The 21,698-nt window shown below is 43.9% G+C and overlaps 2 protein-coding genes across 8 annotated transcripts in view; both read left to right on the top strand.

The window, feature by feature from the left end:
• LOC109900597 (membrane-bound O-acyltransferase domain-containing protein 2) overlaps positions 1-13,024 on the top strand; it is a 111,390-nt gene extending 98,366 nt beyond the window's left edge. Inside the window, exons 7-13 of the mRNA XM_031836982.1 lie at positions 5,089-5,275; positions 5,670-5,862; positions 7,189-7,292; positions 7,414-7,478; positions 8,271-8,403; positions 9,314-9,465; positions 9,899-13,024. Coding sequence (XP_031692842.1) covers positions 5,089-5,275; positions 5,670-5,862; positions 7,189-7,292; positions 7,414-7,478; positions 8,271-8,403; positions 9,314-9,465; positions 9,899-10,055 — 991 coding nt within the window. The 3' untranslated portion in view covers positions 10,056-13,024. The remainder of the gene's footprint in view (positions 1-5,088; positions 5,276-5,669; positions 5,863-7,188; positions 7,293-7,413; positions 7,479-8,270; positions 8,404-9,313; positions 9,466-9,898) is intronic.
• Positions 13,025-13,894: 870 nt separating this feature from the next.
• Positions 13,895-21,698, top strand: part of LOC109901341 (kinase D-interacting substrate of 220 kDa B) — a 56,404-nt gene continuing 48,600 nt past the window's right edge. For 4 of the 7 annotated variants that reach the window (XM_031836977.1, XM_031836978.1, XM_031836975.1 and 1 more), the window contains exons 1-4: positions 13,913-14,078; positions 20,536-20,700; positions 21,031-21,129; positions 21,332-21,430. In XM_031836977.1, coding sequence (XP_031692837.1) covers positions 20,569-20,700; positions 21,031-21,129; positions 21,332-21,430 — 330 coding nt within the window. In that variant the 5' untranslated portion in view covers positions 13,913-14,078; positions 20,536-20,568. Of the gene's footprint in view, positions 14,079-18,547; positions 18,697-20,535; positions 20,701-21,030; positions 21,130-21,331; positions 21,431-21,698 lie in introns of those variants that run through there. The other 3 variants (XM_031836980.1, XM_031836981.1, XM_031836976.1) reach the window with 3 other exon arrangements.

Here is a 21,698-nt window from a genome sequence, read left to right as displayed (position 1 = left end):
GTGTGTTACAGCCCTTACTGTAACTGTTGTGATGGTCTGTGTGTTACAGCCCTTACTGTCACTATGTTGTGATGGTCTGTGTGTTACAGCCCTTACTGTAACTGTTGTGATGGTCTGTGTGTCACATCCCTTACTGTCACTATGTTGTGATGGTCTGTGTGTTACAGCCCTTACTGCCACTATGTTGTGATGGTCTGTGTGTCACAGCCCTTACTGTCACTGTGTTGTGATGGTCTGTGTGTCACAGCCCTTACTGTAACTGTTGTGATGGTCTGTGTGTCACAGCCCTTACTGTCACTGTGTTGTGATGGTCTGTGTGTCACAGCCCTTACTGTCACTGTGTTGTGATGGTCTGTGTGTTACATCCCTTACTGTCACTGTGTTGTGATGGTCTGTGTGTCACAGCCCTTACTGTAACTGTTGTGATGGTCTGTGTGTCACAGCCCTTACTGTCACTGTGTTGTGATGGTCTGTGTGTCACAGCCCTTACTGTCACTGTGTTGTGATGGTCTGTGTGTCACAGCCCTTACTGTCACTGTGTTGGGATGGTCTGTGTGTTACAGCCCTTACTGTCACTGTGTTGTGATGGTCTCTGTGTTACAGCCCTTACTGTCACTGTGTTGTGATGGTCTGTGTGTCACAGCCCTTACTGTCACTGTGTTGTGATGGTCTGTGTGTCACAGCCCTTACTGTCACTGTGTTGTGATGGTCTGTGTGTCACAGCCCTTACTGTAACTGTTGTGATGGTCTGTGTGTTACAGCCCTTACTGTCACTGTGTTGTGATGGTCTGTGTGTTACAGCCCTTACTGTCACTGTGTTGTGATGGTCTGTGTGTTACAGCCCTTACTGTAACTGTTGTGATGGTATGTGTGTTACAGCCCTTACTGTCACTGTGTTGTGATGGTCTGTGTGTTACAGCCCTTACTGTCACTGTGTTGTGATGGTCTGTGTGTTACAGCCCTTACTGTCACTGTGTTGTGATGGTCTGTGTGTTACAGCCCTTACTGTCACTGTGTTGTGATGGTCTGTGTGTTACAGCACTTACTGTCACTGTGTTGTGATGGTCTGTGTGTCACAGCCCTTACTGTCACTGTGTTGTGATGGTCTGTGTGTTACAGCCCTTACTGTCACTGTGTTGTGATGGTCTGTGTGTTACAGCCCTTACTGTAACTGTTGTGATGGTCTGTGTGTTACATCCCTTACTGTCACTATGTTGTGATGGTCTGTGTGTTACAGCCCTTACTGTAACTGTTGTGATGGTCTGTGTGTCACAGCCCTTACTGTCACTGTGTTGTGATGGTCTGTGTGTCACAGCCCTTACTCTCACTGTGTTGTGATGGTCTGTGTGTTATAGCCCTTACTGTCACTATGTTGTGATGGTCTGTGTGTTACAGCCCTTACTGTAACTGTTGTGATGGTCTGTGTGTCACAGCCCTTACTGTCACTGTGTTGTGATGGTCTGTGTGTCACAGCCCTTACTGTCACTGTGTTGTGATGGTCTGTGTGTCACAGCCCTTACTGTCACTGTGTTGTGATGGTCTGTGTGTCACAGCCCTTACTGTCACTGTGTTGTGATGGTCTGTGTGTCACAGCCCTTACTGTAACTGTTGTGATGGTCTGTGTGTTACAGCCCTTACTGTCACTGTGTTGTGATGGTCTGTGTGTTACAGCCCTTACAGTCACTATGTTGTGATGGTCTGTGTGTTACAGCCCTTACTGTAACTGTTGTGATGGTCTGTGTGTTACAGCCCTTACTGTCACTATGTTGTGATGGTCTGTGTGTTACAGCCCTTACTGTAACTGTTGTGATGGTCTGTGTGTCACATCCCTTACTGTCACTATGTTGTGATGGTCTGTGTGTTACAGCCCTTACTGCCACTATGTTGTGATGGTCTGTGTGTCACAGCCCTTACTGTAACTGTTGTGATGGTCTGTGTGTCACAGCCCTTACTGTCACTGTGTTGTGATGGTCTGTGTGTCACAGCCCTTACTGTCACTGTGTTGTGATGGTCTGTGTGTTACATCCCTTACTGTCACTGTGTTGTGATGGTCTGTGTGTCACAGCCCTTACTGTAACTGTTGTGATGGTCTGTGTGTCACAGCCCTTACTGTCACTGTGTTGTGATGGTCTGTGTGTCACAGCCCTTACTGTCACTGTGTTGTGATGGTCTGTGTGTCACAGCCCTTACTGTCACTGTGTTGGGATGGTCTGTGTGTTACAGCCCTTACTGTCACTGTGTTGTGATGGTCTCTGTGTTACAGCCCTTACTGTCACTGTGTTGTGATGGTCTGTGTGTCACAGCCCTTACTGTCACTGTGTTGTGATGGTCTGTGTGTCACAGCCCTTACTGTCACTGTGTTGTGATGGTCTGTGTGTCACAGCCCTTACTGTAACTGTTGTGATGGTCTGTGTGTTACAGCCCTTACTGTCACTGTGTTGTGATGGTCTGTGTGTTACAGCCCTTACTGTCACTGTGTTGTGATGGTCTGTGTGTTACAGCCCTTACTGTAACTGTTGTGATGGTATGTGTGTTACAGCCCTTACTGTCACTGTGTTGTGATGGTCTGTGTGTTACAGCCCTTACTGTCACTGTGTTGTGATGGTCTGTGTGTTACAGCCCTTACTGTCACTGTGTTGTGATGGTCTGTGTGTTACAGCCCTTACTGTCACTGTGTTGTGATGGTCTGTGTGTTACAGCCCTTACTGTCACTGTGTTGTGATGGTCTGTGTGTCACAGCCCTTACTGTCACTGTGTTGTGATGGTCTGTGTGTTACAGCCCTTACTGTCACTGTGTTGTGATGGTCTGTGTGTTACAGCCCTTACTGTAACTGTTGTGATGGTCTGTGTGTTACATCCCTTACTGTCACTATGTTGTGATGGTCTGTGTGTTACAGCCCTTACTGTAACTGTTGTGATGGTCTGTGTGTCACAGCCCTTACTGTCACTGTGTTGTGATGGTCTGTGTGTCACAGCCCTTACTCTCACTGTGTTGTGATGGTCTGTGTGTTATAGCCCTTACTGTCACTATGTTGTGATGGTCTGTGTGTTACAGCCCTTACTGTAACTGTTGTGATGGTCTGTGTGTCACAGCCCTTACTGTCACTGTGTTGTGATGGTCTGTGTGTCACAGCCCTTACTGTCACTGTGTTGTGATGGTCTGTGTGTCACAGCCCTTACTGTCACTGTGTTGTGATGGTCTGTGTGTCACAGCCCTTACTGTCACTGTGTTGTGATGGTCTGTGTGTCACAGCCCTTACTGTAACTGTTGTGATGGTCTGTGTGTTACAGCCCTTACTGTCACTGTGTTGTGATGGTCTGTGTGTTACAGCCCTTACAGTCACTATGTTGTGATGGTCTGTGTGTTACAGCCCTTACTGTAACTGTTGTGATGGTCTGTGTGTTACAGCCCTTACTGTCACTATGTTGTGATGATCTGTGTGTTACAGCCCTTACTGTAACTGTTGTGATGGTCTGTGTGTCACATCCCTTACTGTCACTATGTTGTGATGGTCTGTGTGTTACAGCCCTTACTGCCACTATGTTGTGATGGTCTGTGTGTCACAGCCCTTACTGTCACTGTGTTGTGATGGTCTGTGTGTCACAGCCCTTACTGTAACTGTTGTGATGGTCTGTGTGTCACAGCCCTTACTGTCACTGTGTTGTGATGGTCTGTGTGTCACAGCCCTTACTGTCACTGTGTTGTGATGGTCTGTGTGTTACATCCCTTACTGTCACTGTGTTGTGATGGTCTGTGTGTCACAGCCCTTACTGTAACTGTTGTGATGGTCTGTGTGTCACAGCCCTTACTGTCACTGTGTTGTGATGGTCTGTGTGTCACAGCCCTTACTGTCACTGTGTTGTGATGGTCTGTGTGTCACAGCCCTTACTGTAACTGTTGTGATGGTCTGTGTGTTACAGCCCTTACTGTCACTGTGTTGTGATGGTCTGTGTGTTACAGCCCTTACTGTCACTGTGTTGTGATGGTCTGTGTGTTACAGCCCTTACTGTAACTGTTGTGATGGTATGTGTGTTACAGCCCTTACTGTCACTGTGTTGTGATGGTCTGTGTGTTACAGCCCTTACTGTCACTGTGTTGTGATGGTCTGTGTGTTACAGCCCTTACTGTCACTGTGTTGTGATGGTCTGTGTGTTACAGCCCTTACTGTCACTGTGTTGTGATGGTCTGTGTGTTACAGCCCTTACTGTCACTGTGTTGTGATGGTCTGTGTGTCACAGCCCTTACTGTCACTGTGTTGTGATGGTCTGTGTGTTACAGCCCTTACTGTCACTGTGTTGTGATGGTCTGTGTGTTACAGCCCTTACTGTAACTGTTGTGATGGTCTGTGTGTTACATCCCTTACTGTCACTATGTTGTGATGGTCTGTGTGTTACAGCCCTTACTGTAACTGTTGTGATGTTCTGTGTGTCACATCCCTTACTGTCACTATGTTGTGATGGTCTGTGTGTTACAGCCCTTACTGTCACTATGTTGTGATGGTCTGTGTGTCACAGCCCTTACTGTCACTGTGTTGTGATGGTCTGTGTGTCACAGCCCTTACTGTCACTGTGTTGTGATGGTCTGTGTGTCACAGCCTTTACTGTCACTGTGTTGTGATGGTCTGTGTGTCACAGCCCTTACTGTCACTGTGTTGTGATGGTCTGTGTGTCACAGCCCTTACTGTCACTGTTGTGATGGTCTGTGTGTTACAGCCCTTACTGTCACTGTGTTGTGATGGTCTGTGTGTTACAGCCCTTACTGTCACTGTGTTGTGATGCTCTGTGTGTCACAGCCCTTACTGTCACTGTGTTGTGATGGTCTGTGTGTTACAGCCCTTACTGTCACTGTGTTGTGATGGTCTGTGTGTCACAGCCCTTACTGTCACTGTGTTGTGATGGTCTGTGTGTTACAGCCCTTACTGTCACTGTGTTGTGATGGTCTGTGTGTTACAGCCCTTACTGTCACTGTGTTGTGATGGTCTGTGTGTCACAGCCCTTACTGTCACTGTGTTGTGATGGTCTGTGTGTTACAGCCCTTACTGTCACTGTGTTGTGATGCTCTGTGCGTCTCCTCCACCTCCCCTGCAGGAGGATGCCCAGTCTGCTGGAATACTTCAGCTATAACTGTAACTTTATGGGAATACTGGCTGGCCCCACCTCCTCCTACAATGATTACATCGCCTTCATCGAGGGCACGCCCTGCCGTCGCAGTAAAGACCACCAGACCAATGGGAAGACCAACGGCAGACACAAACAGACTGACCCCTCCCCAAACGTAAGCACTGGTCTCAAATGCCACTATGATTTTTGGAAAGTTACCAAATCGGCAGCATTTTCATGCCACGTTACTCTCAATGCTTGGCTGGAACTTTCTAAGACAGTAAAGCATTTCTGTGTAGTAAATGCACAGTATTCCCTAGACACTATTCATTGTTCACTGAATGAACAGCAACATGGCTGTTTTTTGACTTCCTCGTGAAGCTATCAATTATGCAAAGCAGATGTGAGTCTTTGCTGAGGCTGCTTCCTAAGTGGCACCCTGTTCCCTTTATAGTGCACTATTTTTGACCATGGGCCCTGGTCAAAGGTAGTGAACTATATAGGGAATAGGGTTCTATTTGGGACAGAGTGTTTTTATTGTCTGATGTCCCCCCCTTCCTCTTCTTCAGATTGAAGTGGTCCGTAAACTGGCCACCTGTTTCTTCTCCCTCATGGTTTTCCTCTCGGTCTGTAAAGTGTTCCCTGTGGAACGGAACATCGACGACGACTTCATCGCCACCACGCCCTTCTACGCCCAGGTGGTCTACCTCTACCTGTCCATGCTGACCACCAGGCCCAAGTACTACTTCGTCTGGACGCTGGGTGGGTCTCCTCTCTGTTCCCGTTGGCTGATTCTCAACCCCTGTTTTTTTGAAGGGTGCATTTGTACAGTCATCGTCATTAACAATGGTTGAAACTCCCTTCCGCCAAAGCTTAAACCATCCAATGCTTTCAAATCCATGACAGAGTATAAAGGGAGAAGGGAGGAGAATATGGATGTAGCTTTTGTCAGTTTTCAATAGTAAATCTCTTTAGGCCTGTATTCATTGATTGACCCTGAAACCAATTCTTCTGCAATAATGTCTGTTATTCCATGTTGACAAGTAACCCCTTACAGACTGAGAACAGATGAGCTTTGTAAGGGGGTGAGATCAGTCCGACTGTGTTTGTGTGTGATTGTTTGCAGCAAAGTGTGTTTGTTTGTGTGTGATTGTTTGCAGCAAGGTGTGTTTGTTTGTGTGTGATTGTTTGCAGCAAGGTGTGTTTGTGTGTGTGTGATTGTTTGCAGCAAGGTGTGTTTGTGTGTGTGTGATTGTTTGCAGCAAGGTGTGTTTGTGTGTGTGTGATTGTTTGCAGCAAGGTGTGTTTGTTTGCAGCAAGGTGTGTTTGTGTGTGTGTGTGATTGTTTGCAGCAAGGTGTGTTTGTGTGTGTGTGTGATTGTTTGCAGCAAGGTGTGTTTGTGTGTGTGTGTGATTGTTTGCAGCAAGGTGTGTGTGTGATTGTTTGCAGCAAGGTGTGTTTGTGTGTGTGTGATTGTTTGCAGCAAGGTGTGTGTGTGTGTGTGTGTGTGTGTGTGTGATTGTTTGCAGCAAGGTGTGTGTGTGTGATTGTTTGCAGCAAGGTGTGTGTGTGTGTGTGTGTGTGATTGTTTGCAGCAGTGTGTGTGTGTGTGTGTGTGTGTGATTGTTTGCAGCAAGGTGTGCGTCGTAGAGAGTATGGTGATAACAAGCAGGTAGAGGTGGGACTCAATTAAACCTTCTCTACACACACACACACACAGAGAGAGAGAGAGCACGGCTGCACGGCCTGTATAGCTCCTGTATTGTCCTTCACTGTGATAATATGCTGTTATTAGAATGATAATGTAATTAATGATATTATCATCACTAAGGAATGGTGGACCTTGTGGATGTACAGTGATTGGACATGAAAAGACCGGGACTCGGTCAAAGAGGCGTCAGAGCTGTGCACGATAATACTGAGAATACGCCATATAAAGGCAATTTCATGATAAACCATGCAGATGTCCGCTCAAATGTAAAGGACCTGTAAAAGTCACGTGCGATGCGCTTGTTGACAATTGGCCTTTGACTGAATGCCTGCCTGGAGATGGTGTTTCTGAAAGCATGTGTTTGAATTCTGAACAGCTGATGCCATCAACAACGCAGCAGGATTTGGATTCAATGGATACAACAGTGACGGCTCACCACGTTGGGATCTCATCTCCAATCTGAGGATAATGGATATTGAGGTGAAATGTTGAAACATTCGTAGTCTTCACTCATGTCTCAGTATGTTTTCCACAACTCTTTCTATAACAATCTACAGTTAATGTATGTATACTGATGTTGTCCTCCTCTCCTTGGTTCCAGTTTGCCAACAGCTTCAAGATGTTCCTTGACAATTGGAATATACAGACGGCACATTGGCTCAAAAGGTACAGAAACCAGGCTTAGTCTGTAATTGGTAAAGACAAAGAGACTTGGTCATAATTTCTTTCTGTAATTATTAACATTAGCTTTCTGACACATTGTACATACTATTTAAATGCATTGTAATTACAGTATAGGTTTCAGGCTCTAAATCATTTGTGGATACGCCTATAACCAGTGCTCTTATCTGTCTGTAAAAGTCTGCCACCTAGTGGAGTCAGTTAGCACTAACAGTCTGCTTTATCTTTATACTGAGTATACCAAACATTAGGAACACCTTCCTAATATTAAGCTGCACCCCCTATTGCCCTCAGAACAGCCTCAATTCATCAGGCCAAGGACTCTACAAAGTGTTGACAGCATTCCAAGAGATGGTGGCCCATGTTGACTCCAATGCTTCCCACAGTTGTGTCAAGCTGGCTGGATGTCCTTTGAGTGGTGGACCATTTTGATACACACGGGAAACTGTACCCCGTTCAAAGGCACTTCAATCTTTTGTTTTGCCATTGACCCTCAATGACACACATACACAAGGCTTAAAAATCCTTCTCTAACCTGTCTCCTCCCCTTCATCTACACTGATTGAAGTGGATTTAACAAGAGACATCAATAAGGGATTGTAGCTTCCACCTGGATTCACCTGATCAGTCTATGTCATGGAATGAGCAGGTGTTCTTAATGTTTTGTGCTCTCTGTAGTCTGCACACAAGGAAATTGGAATGGATTTATCAGTGAGAGGTTATTATGAGGTCTTGCTGTGCTGTTGTGTTTGACTGGCTGGTTGTGTGTGTGCGCAGGGTGTGTTACGAGCGCTGTCCCTACAACCCCACAGCGGCTACCTTCATTCTGTCAGCCATGTGGCACGGAGCCTACCCTGGATACTACCTCACCTTCCTCACTGGCATCGTGGTCACACTGGCTGCACGTGCCGTGAGTACTGTATCTCTCTGAGAGAGAGTGAGATCTCCTAAAACACACTGACACAGACCTCTCCCCACAATTTTCCATCTCTGTCTAGATGCACTAAGCCCTAAACTTGTCATAGGCATAGATAAAATGTCATGCACCGTACCCACTAAAAATCAATAACATTTTCTGAATATCAACGATTTCTGCTATTGCCATAACAACATATATCCTGATGTTCCCATCACAGATGAAACAAAGTGTTCGGGTCATGTTCATCCTGATGTACTTTATTTCTGCATCATTAGTGTTAAGAGAATCAGTCATAGTTAGGCTGCCATAGAGACTCACTGTCCTCTGAAGGTCTGGCCTGAATAAAGCATATTTATTAGAGGCTGAGTCCCAAATGGCACCCTATTCCCTATATAGTGCACAACTTTTGACTAGAGCTCTATGGGTACCCTATGGGTTCTGGTCAACAGTAGTGCACTATATAGGGAATAGGGTTCAATTTGGGATGCAACCTGAGTCCAGCTGGACTGCACAGATAACAGGCCAGCCAGACAGACGGATGGAGAGGAGACCGGGCAGGACTCCGGCTAATGGAGCGTCACCTGAGACACTTTGAGACTCACTGAGGCAGACGACTGCTGGTGGATGAGCTGCTGGGAGAGAAAGTTCCATTGGAAATGCATTACTTGACTCTTAAAATGCGTCCCAAATGGCACGCTATTCCCTAGTGCATTACTTTTGACCAGGGCCCATGCACTATATAGGGAATAGGGTGCCATTTGGGACACCATTTGGGAGAGAGTTAAGGGCAGTGCAACATATTTTAGATTCACAAGGGCTGTTTGTTGTAAACTTAGATGTTAATTTTTTCACTTCTTCTTTTACTCTGAATTCATTGCTTTGGTTCTTTTTTCTTCTCCAGATGAGACACAACGTGAGGCCGTACTTCCTGGGCTCGCCTTCACACAAGCTACTGTATGATGGGATCACGTGGGCTGGCACCCAGATTGCCATTTGTTACACTGTGGTGCCTTTTGTGCTGCTGTCTGTCGGACCCTCTATGAAGTTCTACAGGTGAGTGGCCAGAAACTATGTCTGCATCCCAAATGGCATCCCATTTCCTTTATGGTGCACTACTTTTGACCATAGCCCATATGTCTCTGGTCAAAAGTAGTGCACTATATAGGGAATAGCATGCCATTTGGGACACATACAGAGAACAATACTTTACCTCACTCAAGTTAAAAAATAAATAAAAAGTATTCATAGTTTGTTACCTTGGATGGAAGTGCAAGAAGAATTGTGTTTTTGTCTGAACCTATGATTCTACTTATACAGTGGCTTTTTGTTCTTTTTCTGAGAAGTTGAATGAACTTGTGTGCCTGGTTGTTGCTGAAAAATGTGTAAAACACCAAGAGGAATTCCTAGCAACACTTGTTGCTTGGCAATAAGGTTTTCTGATTCTGATATTGATCCCTAAATCATCCTCTCTCACCTCTGTCCCCAGGTCCTGGTACTTCAGTGTCCACATCGGCTGTGTTCTCCTGGCCGTAGCACTGCCAGTCAAGCCCCGACACCTGCGCCTGAAGGAGGCTCCCGTCCTCTCCCACCAGGACTCCACCTCCACAGATGGCCACTGCAACCAGAAGACCAAAGCCACATGAAGCAGATTCAGAGACCAGCAAAGGTGCACACACACAGAGACTAGCACCAAGGACTGCAGGGACTGTCCAACACATTATTAGAGAGAGAGACTGTCCAACACATTATTAGAGAGAGAGACTGTCCAACACATTATTAGAGAGAGAGACTGTCCAAACTGTGTTTTGGAGTCGGACGACGATTCTCATTTGTTCACGTGAGAAGGGATGGGTGGACTGAAAGCTTTGGGATTTACCTATCTAGTGCACTACTTTTGACCAGAGCCCTATGGGTCCTGGTCAAAAGTAGTGCACTAGAAAGTGAATAGGGTGCCAATAAAATTTGATTTGGAACACAGCCCCTACTTTATTATGAGGACTATTGGCTGTGGCTCAGCGGGATGGATGGGTTCCGAATCGATGATGAAATGCCAGTATTGTACTGTTACTGTATTATGGGAGTATGCAAACTTGCCTTATAACCTTTGTCTCTTTCTCCACCCAGTTCTTTTTTTTAGCTTTTGTGTATCCTCCTCAAATTGGATATTATTGTGTGTGCGGTGTTTCTTACTCAAGGTGAACAGGTTTTAGGATCAGGTGAGAGAGAGTGGAGTGGTTTAAGTTAATGGTGTTATTGTCCAGGTAAAAAGCAAAGATACAGGAAATGAGGACACAAGAACTAAAAGATAAGGAAAACAAGATAGTGTCCTTGGTCTTTTCACAAAATATGTAGGGTGTCCAACCACTCTGCCCAGAAGTGGGTGAAAAAAAATGCTCTTTGGTGATGAAATTTCACTGATGTTATTAAATACATTTTACCAATTCAAATATGATTATTCATGTTCTGAATCGTGGGGACTTTTGGTTTCATATCATTAACATTATAGCCAAAAAGTCCGATTTTGTTACCTAATACGATAATAAGCACCTAACTCTGACATAGCGGTGAAGATTTCTCATCGCTTTTGAGGATTTTACTTTTTGTGGTCCTCGTCTTCAAAGTTGTTTCCGCGGGTCACAAAAAGCAAAATTAGCATGACACAAGCTGAATTAAATGTAAAATGCTTTGAAAAGAAAAAGCTTAGTATACACTCAGTGCTCCGTTGACATTTCAGAGATATGCTTGCTTTTGTAAGAAATCTTCGATAAAGGACAGGAGTTTTGCATTAATATGAAAAGCGTATACTAAAATAAGAAAAAAATACTACATGTCATGTCTCAACATCTATATCTATCTTACCTCTATATTGTTTCATGTCCTCCGGATTCAAGAAGAAAGCCTGTCAGTTTGCCTTAATTCTCGCATAACATCCAGCCTAGCTGACGGAATGCATTTTTTCAGATTTTTGACCCCCCCCCCCCCCCCCCCCCCTCTGGCCTCCATTGACTTAGTCACCCTAATTTTGGCCATCCTACAATAACTTTTGAAGGGATTATGATCGAGGCATGAGGTTTGGACCATTGGTTTTCTTAGAGGAGTATTTACACAATTAATATTATACTGAAGAAAAATATGAGCCAGGCCCACCCAATGGGGAGACAAATCCAGCCAATCAGAATGAGTTTTTCCCCACATAAGCGCTTTATTACAGACAAAAATACTCCTGACCCGTGGTTACACATGGTCTGCGGTGGTAAGGCCGGTTGGACATACTGCCAAATTCTTTGAAACAGTTTTGGAGGCGGCTTTCGGGAGACAAATGAACATTTTATGTAATTCTCCGGGAACAGCTCTGGTGGACATTCCTGCAGTCAGCATGCCAATTGCACACTCCCTCAACTTGAGATGTCTGTAGCATTGTGTTGTGTGACAAAACTGCACATTTTAGAGTGGCCTTTTATTGTCCCCAGCACAAGGTGCTCCTGTGTAAAGATCATGCTTTTTAATCAGCTTCTGATATGACACACCTGTCAGGTAAATGGATTATCTTGACAAAGGAGAAATGCTGACTAACAGGGATGCAAAGAAATGTGTGCCCAAAATGTGAGAGAAATTAGCTTTTTGTGTGTATGGAACTTTTATTTCAGCTCATGAAACATGGGACCAACACTTTACATGGTGCATTTATATTTTTGTTCAGTGTATTTTACCCATTGGTCAAAATATGCATTTTTGATTGGACACCCTACAGTATGATGATTCATGGTCTCAACAGGGAAGATTTCCTGAATTATACCCCTTTCCCTACATACTGTAAGTAGTACACTTCTTTTGACCAAAGCCCTATGGTCCTTGGTCAAAGTAGTGCGCTATACAGGGAATAGGGTGCCATTTGGGCAACACCCAAGGACTTACTCCAGACTGTTTGCTTTCACTGGGTGATGTTATTGGCTCACTTCAATGTCACTTCTGTTTTCTTCTGTTGAATGTCATTGTGTGTTGTTATTATATAACGGTTTGACACAATCCAAATCTGAAATGAGTGGTTGGATAGAGAAAGTAACCACTGAGGGATTATTAGGGAACGTATCAATGATTTAAATCATTTAACAGGTCATTCCATGCTGTGAGAGTAGCTACTCACCCCTTATTCATGAATTGTGTGTGAGCAGTGTGAGAGGGGAGATGGTCTAGTATTTCCATGTGTAGAGGTACATTTTGTCATTTCATGTACTTGTTATTTATGTGATTCTAATGGACTCGTGGTATGTTCGACAAAGGTGAAAAGGTGGTGGAAATGTAGGACAATTAACATAGGATCATGTTGAGCTGGAGGTGAAAGGAACAAAATTCCAGTATTTGTAGACACTGCTTCTTCAGACAGTTCTGATTCTATTTTCATTACGAGGGGAAGTGAACTAAACCTACTTGAGTCGATTGTAAGTTTAGGTAAATATGGTCATTGTAAGAAACCTTTGCTTGAGGCTCTGGAGCAAAGAGAATGGAATGCTCATCATAGTCCCGAGCAGCCAACCCTGCTAATTGTTCATGTGGATGATGTGGATGGTGTGTTTTTGTATATTATGTGATTAAAAGATGGATCTTTTTGGAACTTGACATGGTAAGTGTGATATGTAAAAGGTGAATAACTGTGGTTTAATTGTTCCTATTACATTGTTTGTCCCCAGGCTCAATTGCTACCATATGCTGTCGGTTTGACAATGAGGGAGAGAGACGGCCAGTGGACTAGATTACACAGGGGAAACCAGCATGCTGAGAAGCACATGACAAACATAACTGACTCATACAACCTACATGGCTTAATTTACAAGTCAATGTCAATGTCAATGTCATTGTTTGTTCGGAAACCCTATTTGTTTAAGCCCCTTGTCCTTCCTCACATAGGCCACTGTAGAATACTCACATAAACTGTGAGTCAGAGCTTGGGAATGTGTTACCTTGGCTTCATACCCCAAGGGAGTAGGCCTATAGCTTTGCACAGGCACCTGTCATAAGCAGTGCATATTATTAGATGGCATTGAATATTTCTGGTGGTGGAATGGGCCTATACACTACCCAGGCTATAACAGCTCAGCACCTGCCCTTTACTCTCCTCATAAAATGTTGGACTTTGACCTACCATACAATAATTATTAGTCAGCCTGGCAAAAGGGTTTTGAAACATTATTTTCCTCAACACAACAGCAGCTCCTGCAAATTAAAATATCGAGAATGAATGTGAAACAAACAAGGGAATTTATAAATAAGAGCAATAACCTGAAATGTGGTAGGCTATATAGAGCAATAAATCCACAACACACTAAGAAGGCTTTGACATAACATTCACAATATTTTCTAGTCCGTTAATAAAATATAATTACTAACGTTGCAGTTTTCGGCAATGGCAAATTCAACTTGTACAGTAATTTAGTAGCCTAGTAAACCCAGCATCTCAAAGCGCCACACGTCACAGTTTGTAGGCGGGGAGAAGATGATTTGACGGACAGCGGGGAAGAAGTCACCCTAGTAGGTGCTGTGTTTTTCTGGTCCACTAAAATGGCTGTTGTCGAGGATGGGGACTAGCCTGTGAGCACTACACGCATATAAGGCGAGGATTGAGAAGACAACACCGAAGTGTGGAACATTTATATTCGTTTTATTAAAAGGTATGTCACTGTGAATTGCCGTTTCTCACGTATAAGCATCGAAATGTGCCCTCCTTTGATAGATGGCGTTTGATTGACAGCTCGAGCACATCTGAATGTTATTGTCTGACTGCTTGCTAACGTTAGCAACTACAGTCGTCTAGCAAATGTCATATTCGCTTTTAAACAGATGTTATCAACTAATTATGATCATTGCCATTTTATTCAAAATACTGCAATCAATAATGGTCGCAGTCAGGCACGGAAATATAATTTTTTTTTTTTCAGAAGATGTGATATGTCGTGCGATCTAACGTTAAGCTAGCTGACAGTCGATGGTTTAGTTAACATTCGATATGGCAATCCAAATAAATAGCTGCTAGCTAGATCTAAATGTTTTTGATAATTGAAATGAGCTAGCTACCTTATTATTCACTTGCTAGCTACTGTAACGGTACCAAGGTTGTCCGCTTGTTACGTTATAGTTCGATAGTGTGCAAGTGCAGCCCACAATTCTGGGTGGTCCTGTATGTGGGCGTTCCTTCAACTGCAGGAACGCCTACTCTCGAGCATCCCATTGGTTCCTGCATGAACTCCATCGTTAACAGAACTGCAGGAAAACCGTGCCTGACAGGTGGAGGGCGAAGGACACTGTCTACAGCTAGCTACCGTTGTCACCCCTGCCCTTTCTTCTGTGGGGTTTATTGGCGGCTGGCATCCAACGATATTAGGCATTAATGCCACTTACTGTACTGGAGTGCCCATGCCTCCCTCCAGTCCTAGCTTAAAAATTGACCGACAAATTTGAACCTATAGAAGTACACTGTATATACAAAGTAAATATTTGGCTATTTCAGCCACACACATTGCTTTCAGGTGTATAAAATTGAGCACACAGCAATGCAATCTCCATAGACAAACATTGGCAGTAGAATGGCCTTACTGAAGAGCTCAGTGACTTTCAACATGACACCGTCGTAGGATACCAACTTTCCAAAAGTCAGTTCGTCAAATTTCTGCCCAGCTAGAGCTGCCCCAGTCAACTGTAAGTGCTGTTATTGTGAAGTGGAAAGGTCTAGGAACAACAACGGCTCAGCCTCGAAGTGGTAGGCTACATAAGCTCACAGATCGGGACCGTCTAGTGCTGCCCTCGGTTGCAAAACTTACTACCGAATTCAAAACTGCCTCTGGAAGCAACGTCACCACAATAACTTTTCTTCTGGAGCTTCATGAAATGGGTTTCCATGGCCGTGCAGCCGTACACCTGCACAAGCGTTGGCTGGAGTGGCGTGAAGCTCCCCGCCATTGGACTCTGGAGCAGTGGAAACTTGATGAATCACGCTTCACCATCTCGCAGTCCAACGGACAAATCTGGGTTTTTGGTGGATCCAGGAGAACGCTACCTTCCCCAATGCATAGTGTCAACTGTGAAGTTTTGTGGAGGATAAAGTGGCGAGTGGCGCAGCGGTCTTAGGCGGTCTTAGGCACTGCATCTCAATCCTAGAGGCGTCACTAGATACCCTGGTTCGATCCCGGGCTGTATCACAACCGGCCGTAATTAGTCCCATTGAGCAGTACACAAATGGCCCAGTGTTGTCCGGGTTAGAGGAGTGTTTGGCCGGGATAGGCCATCATTGTAAAATAAGAATTTGTTCTTAACTGAATTGCCTAGTTAAATAAATAAAATAATTGAGCCCTGACCTCAACCCTATTAAACACCTTTGGGATGAATAGGAGCGCCAACTGCAAGCCAGGGCTAATCGCCCAACATCAGTGCCCAACCTCACTAATGCTCTTTTGGCTGAATGGAAGCAAGTCCCCGCAGCACTGTTCCAACATCTAGTGAGAAGCCTTCCCAGGCGAGTGGATTCTGTTATAGCAGCAAAGGAGGGACCAACTCCATATTAATGTCCGTGATTTTGGGATGAGATGTTCGACGAGCAGGTGTCCTCATACTTTTGACCATGTAGTATATAATAAGGGGTTCCGGCAGATTCAGGAATGCCCACATACAGGAATGCCTTGAATTGCGTGCCGCAATTACAACCTTCTCTTGTAGGTAGCTAGTAGCAGGCAATGATTGGTAGCAGCCCCTATTTGTTGAACAAGTAATTTATTTCTACATCCTAATGGTGATGACTGATGATGATGATGGTGTAGCCTAATCTAATGCATCGTATCAAAGCAACAAGCGGTGTCACTGCACACACCGAGTATGCATAAAACTATGCATCATTTTGATGTAAATCCCACATTTAAAAACCTTCCATTTATTATTTGAGGTAGCCACGATTTACGATGGAGTTGAGGGCTGACCAGTGTGTGCGGACTGGAGTTCTGACATCACATACAATGAAGTAAAAAATAATAATTTCAAACTGATTTCAGCACCCAAAGAAAAGCCCGCAATTACACACTGGGTGCTGAAATACAAACTTTCTTGGACGGCGGCTTTCCAGTCTGCCCACTCTAGTTGCCGCTCAACAACATGAGTTTAGTCCGCAACAACCAAGCTTGCACAGATGTCATTTCTGTGTGTTTATTTTTCAGTACTTTTGCTTTGGTACAGAGAAGCACAACACATAAATAGATAGCCCTGTCTGAACAGACAGCAGAGACACTGCAGTAGTTCCAGATTTTGACCTATAGCCTAGTCTACTTATCCCTTTTCTATTCACTGCATACCACAGATACTGTATTATAGCTGTTCCATCTAGGCCTATATTTGTTGCATACCACAGATACTGTACTATAGCTGTTCCATCTAGGCCTATATTTGTTGCATACCACAGATACTGTACTATAGCTGTTCCATCTAGGCCTATATTTGTTGCATACCACAGATACTGTACTATAGCTGTTCCATCTAGGCCTATATTTGTTGCATACCACAGATACTGTACTATAGCTGTTCCATCTAGGCCTATATTTGTTGCATACCACAGATACTGTACTATAGCTGTTCCATCTAGGCCTATATTTGTTGCATACCACAGATACTGTACTATAGCTGTTCCATCTAGGCCTATATTTGTTGCATACCACAGATACTGTACTATAACTGTTCCATCTAGGCCTATATTTGTTGCATACCACAGATACTGTACTATAGCTGTTCCATCTAGGCCTATATTTGTTGCATACCACAGATACTGTACTATAGCTGTTCCATCTAGGCCTATATTTGTTGCATACCACAGATACTGTACTGTAGCTGTTCCATCTAGGCCTATATTTGTTGCATACCACAGATACTGTACTATAGCTGTTCCATCTAGGCCTATATTTGTTGCATACCACAGATACTGTACTATAGCTGTTCCATCTAGGCCTATATTTGTTGCATACCACAGATACTGTACTATAGCTGTTCCATCTAGGCCTATATTTGTTGCATACCACAGATACTGTACTATAGCTGTTCCATCTAGGCCTATATTTGTTGCATACCACAGATACTGTACTATAGCTGTTCCATCGAGGTCTATATTTGTTGCATACCACAGATACTGTACTATAGCTGTTCCATCTAGGCCTATATTTGTTGCATACCACAGATACTGTACTATAGCTGTTCCATCTAGGCCTATATTTGTTGCATACCACAGATACTGTACTATAGCTGTTCCATCTAGGCCTATATTTGTTGCATACCACAGATACTGTACTATAGCTGTTCCATCTAGGCCTATATTTGTTGCATACCACAGATACTGTACTATAGCTGTTCCATCTAGGCCTATATTTGTTGCATACCACAGATACTGTATTATAGCTGTTCCATCTAGGCCTATATTTGTTGCATACCACAGATACTGTACTATAGCTGTTCCATCTAGGCCTATATTTGTTGCATACCACAGATACTGTACTATAGCTGTTCCATCTAGGCCTATATTTGTTGCATACCACAGATACTGTACTATAGCTGTTCCATCTAGGCCTATATTTGTTGCATACCACAGATACTGTACTATAGCTGTTCCATCTAGGCCTATATTTGTTGCATACCACAGATACTGTACTATAGCTGTTCCATCTAGGCCTATATTTGTTGCATACCACAGATACTGTACTATAGCTGTTCCATCTAGGCCTATATTTGTTGCATACCACAGATACTGTACTATAGCTGTTCCATCTAGGCCTATATTTGTTGCATACCACAGATACTGTACTATAGCTGTTCCATCTAGGCCTATATTTGTTGCATACCACAGATACTGTACTATAGCTGTTCCATCTAGACCTATATTTGTTGCATACCACAGATAGAAGGGAAGGTCAGGTTCCAACCCTCCTCATACTAGGCCTACATCATATTAATGAAGTTACCAATACTAACTGCTGATGTAATAAGGGCTTTATAAAATACTGTTGATATTAGTCTCTAGGTCAGTGGTGCTGCTGGTCTATATTGAGCCTGTTTTTCTCCACTGTTCCCTGTCCTCTGAGCATGTGCCAGAGAGACTGGGTGGTACCTCATCCTCATGCATAATTCAATATCAGCAGCCACAGCCAGGGGGAATAGCCTAGTCAATAAGGCTGGCCAGGACCAGTGTATGTGGAGGCATAAATTGCAGAGCGAAGAGACAGCAGGCAAAAACAACCCACAGAGAGAACACTATTATTCCCATAGGTAAGATTGCTCGGTTGTGTCAATAATTATTGCGCCATGTCCTGTCTGTATGCGACAGCCGACAGGTTAACGGCATTGGCAGCAGTGCAGCACACGGCGATGTGATTTGATGTTTAGCTGCCTTGCCTCTACTTTCTTTTCTTTGTGGCTGCTTTCAGCTGTTGTGTTGCTGCAATAGGTAGTGACGTGAGGTGGAATGCTGGAGGGCTTGTGCTGCACTCTGCTCTGTGGGGATGGAAGGAATGCTTTGAACTGGCTGTCAGCCTGCCGACAGGACCAGGCTACTTAATCTAGTCATTCTTTTCATGTCACACAGAAGGGGTTTGTTTTTGTGGCTTGACTGACCGACGCCCACACCCATGTTAAGGTCATAAGCTTGGCTGGCTGACTGAATTGTAAGCTTATATTGTCTGTTCTTGTATTGTGTTGGATAGGAATGTAGTTACTGTACTAAAACTGGCCAGTTTTCTGGAGCAACACATTATGGATGATGATTAATAAACTTGAGTTAATGGTTACAGGTAGACATCACTTAGCCAGCTAGTCTATAAATCTGTCTCAAAGAGCCTGTGTGAATAGTTGTAAATATGTGATTATAAACTGGGTGGTTAGAGCCCTGAATGCTGATTGGCTGACAGCCATGGTATATCAGACCATATACAACGGGTATGACAAAACATTTATTTTTACTGCTCTAATTACGTTGGTAACCAGTTTATAATAGCAATAAGGCACCTTGGGGATTTGTGGTATATGGCCAATATACCATGGCTACTGGCTGTATCCAGGCATATTTAAGAACAGCCCTTAGCCGCGGTATATTGGCCATATACCACACCCCCGTGCCTTATTGCTTAATTATTTGCAATACATTTTTGGTTATATTTTTATGCCATTGGTGTTTACGTATGAATTGATAGTATGACCTAGGCTAAAATATATATTTGAACTATGCCATAAACAAATGGGTAATTACAATGCAATAGCACTTTATATACCCTAGCGCCAATAACCGCAAAGCACATGCTTTAACAAGACAAAAAAAAAAAAAATCAGACTAGCTGCCATTTTGTGTGCCTGTAAAATAGGAAGAATACTGTGTGTACACAAAGTATTGCCAAGAAGAGGCTATTCTCTGAGTGAGAAGATAAATACTGTATATGTCAGACGATGATAGCAGCCAGGAGGCCACTAATAAACCAAATATCTCTTTCAACTCGCTGCTGTGGCTGCCTGCCTGGGTGACAATCCTGTCACCAAAGCAGTGAGTGAGTGGCACATTGAAATCTGGCGCTGGCTTAATTCTCTGAGTCTGATGCTCTTTAAATGTCAGGAGATAGCTAGGCCCACACCCCTGTGCTGCAGGAGCCAGATAGCACTGGAGTGAGTCGACCGACACCCACACAGTAGTCGACCCACTTGCTGGTTGCCAGGGTCAGATAACTAGGCTATGTCCTCTGTTCTAGCTCTTTCTCACACATTCACTGTTTCACACTGCTTTTTAATCAAACTCCAAATATAGCATATCCTAGCCTTTTATAAATGAAAGTTAGCCTATAACTAGTGAGGGAAAAGCATGTTTTTTGCTGTTATTGGTGCAAAGCTATATAAAGTGTTTATTACACTGTTGTTAGCATCCCATGCCTTCCCACCAATGTTATCCCACCCTAACATCCCTTCTGTCCTGTATCTCTCCCACAGAACTAGGGTGAGTAGAATGGAATCCCCAATCAAGTCAGTGTTGCCATAATGTGTGGTTTGGCAGCCATTTTGTGTGTGCCCATGCCATAGGTAAAGTGTTAGTAAAGCGTTCTATTTCCATGATCTCTCCCCATGCAGGTGCTGTGGTGTTGAGGGGAAGTAGCTGCAGCCATGGACACCACCACCTCCATTAAGATGACCACTCTGGCCATCCAGAACCTCTTCAGCTACGTGGAGGAGGAGAACCTGGCAGCGCTCAAGGCCCATCTGGACAAGTTCAAGGAGGTGGACGGCAGGAGTGACGTGAGTATCCTCATACTATCTAAAGGCCTACGGGTATACTAATCTATCTATAGTTATTATATATAGGTTGCGCCCCAAATGGCACCCTATCCCCTATATAGTGTGCTACTATTGATCAGAGCCCAATGGGCCCTGTTCAAAAGTAGTGCCCTATATACGGAATAGGGTGCCATTTGGGGGACACAGTCTAATAAAGGTGAAATATAGCTTAGAGAAGCGTCTGTTGAAGATAAATGGGAAGATTGGGTCTGTTATTGTACAAAGAAATATTGTTCATTGTGTTTCTAGTATGTCTTTCAAAATGCATGCCTTTTTCTCCCTCCCTAACAGAATGGTCAGACACCCCTGATGCTGGCTTCGGAGCAGGGCAGTATTGAGATTGTACAGGAGCTCATCAGGAGAGGAGCCAATGTTAACCTGGATGATGTGGTATGATAGATGGATCATAAACCCTCTCCGTCTTTGTTCCCGTTAATTTCAAGGCCTAGCCTATTATGCAGACGTTGACTTCATTATAACAATCATCATGAACGTGCCAATCATTGTGAACTCTGCCTGATGTCTCCATGGTAACGGTAGTCACCGTTGTCTCCATGGTGACCGGTGTGATGTGCTATTCTCTCTCCCTCAGGACTGCTGGTCTGCTCTGATCTGTGCTGCTAAGGAAGGCCATGTAGAGGTGGTGAAGGAGCTGTTAGAAAGCAGTGCTTACATAGAGCACCGAGACATGGTGAGATACCTGTTTGATTGGCCACAACCCCTAAGTAATAGCAGTGTTTTGGTTGTTTACTTAGCTACGGTACCAGTCATTCCAGGGTTTATCTTCATTTGTACTATTTTCTACACTTAGAATAATAGTGAAGACGTCTAAACTATGAAATAACACATGGAATCATGTAGTAAACAAAAGTGTTAAACAAATCAAAATATATTATATATTTGAGATTCTTCAAAGGTAGTCACCTGGAATGCATTTAAATTAACAGGTGTGCCTTGTT

This window comes from Oncorhynchus kisutch, linkage group LG12, assembly GCF_002021735.2.
Source record: "Oncorhynchus kisutch isolate 150728-3 linkage group LG12, Okis_V2, whole genome shotgun sequence".
Lineage (NCBI taxonomy): Eukaryota > Metazoa > Chordata > Actinopteri > Salmoniformes > Salmonidae > Oncorhynchus > Oncorhynchus kisutch.
This window is presented reverse-complemented; position numbering and strand designations above follow the sequence as displayed.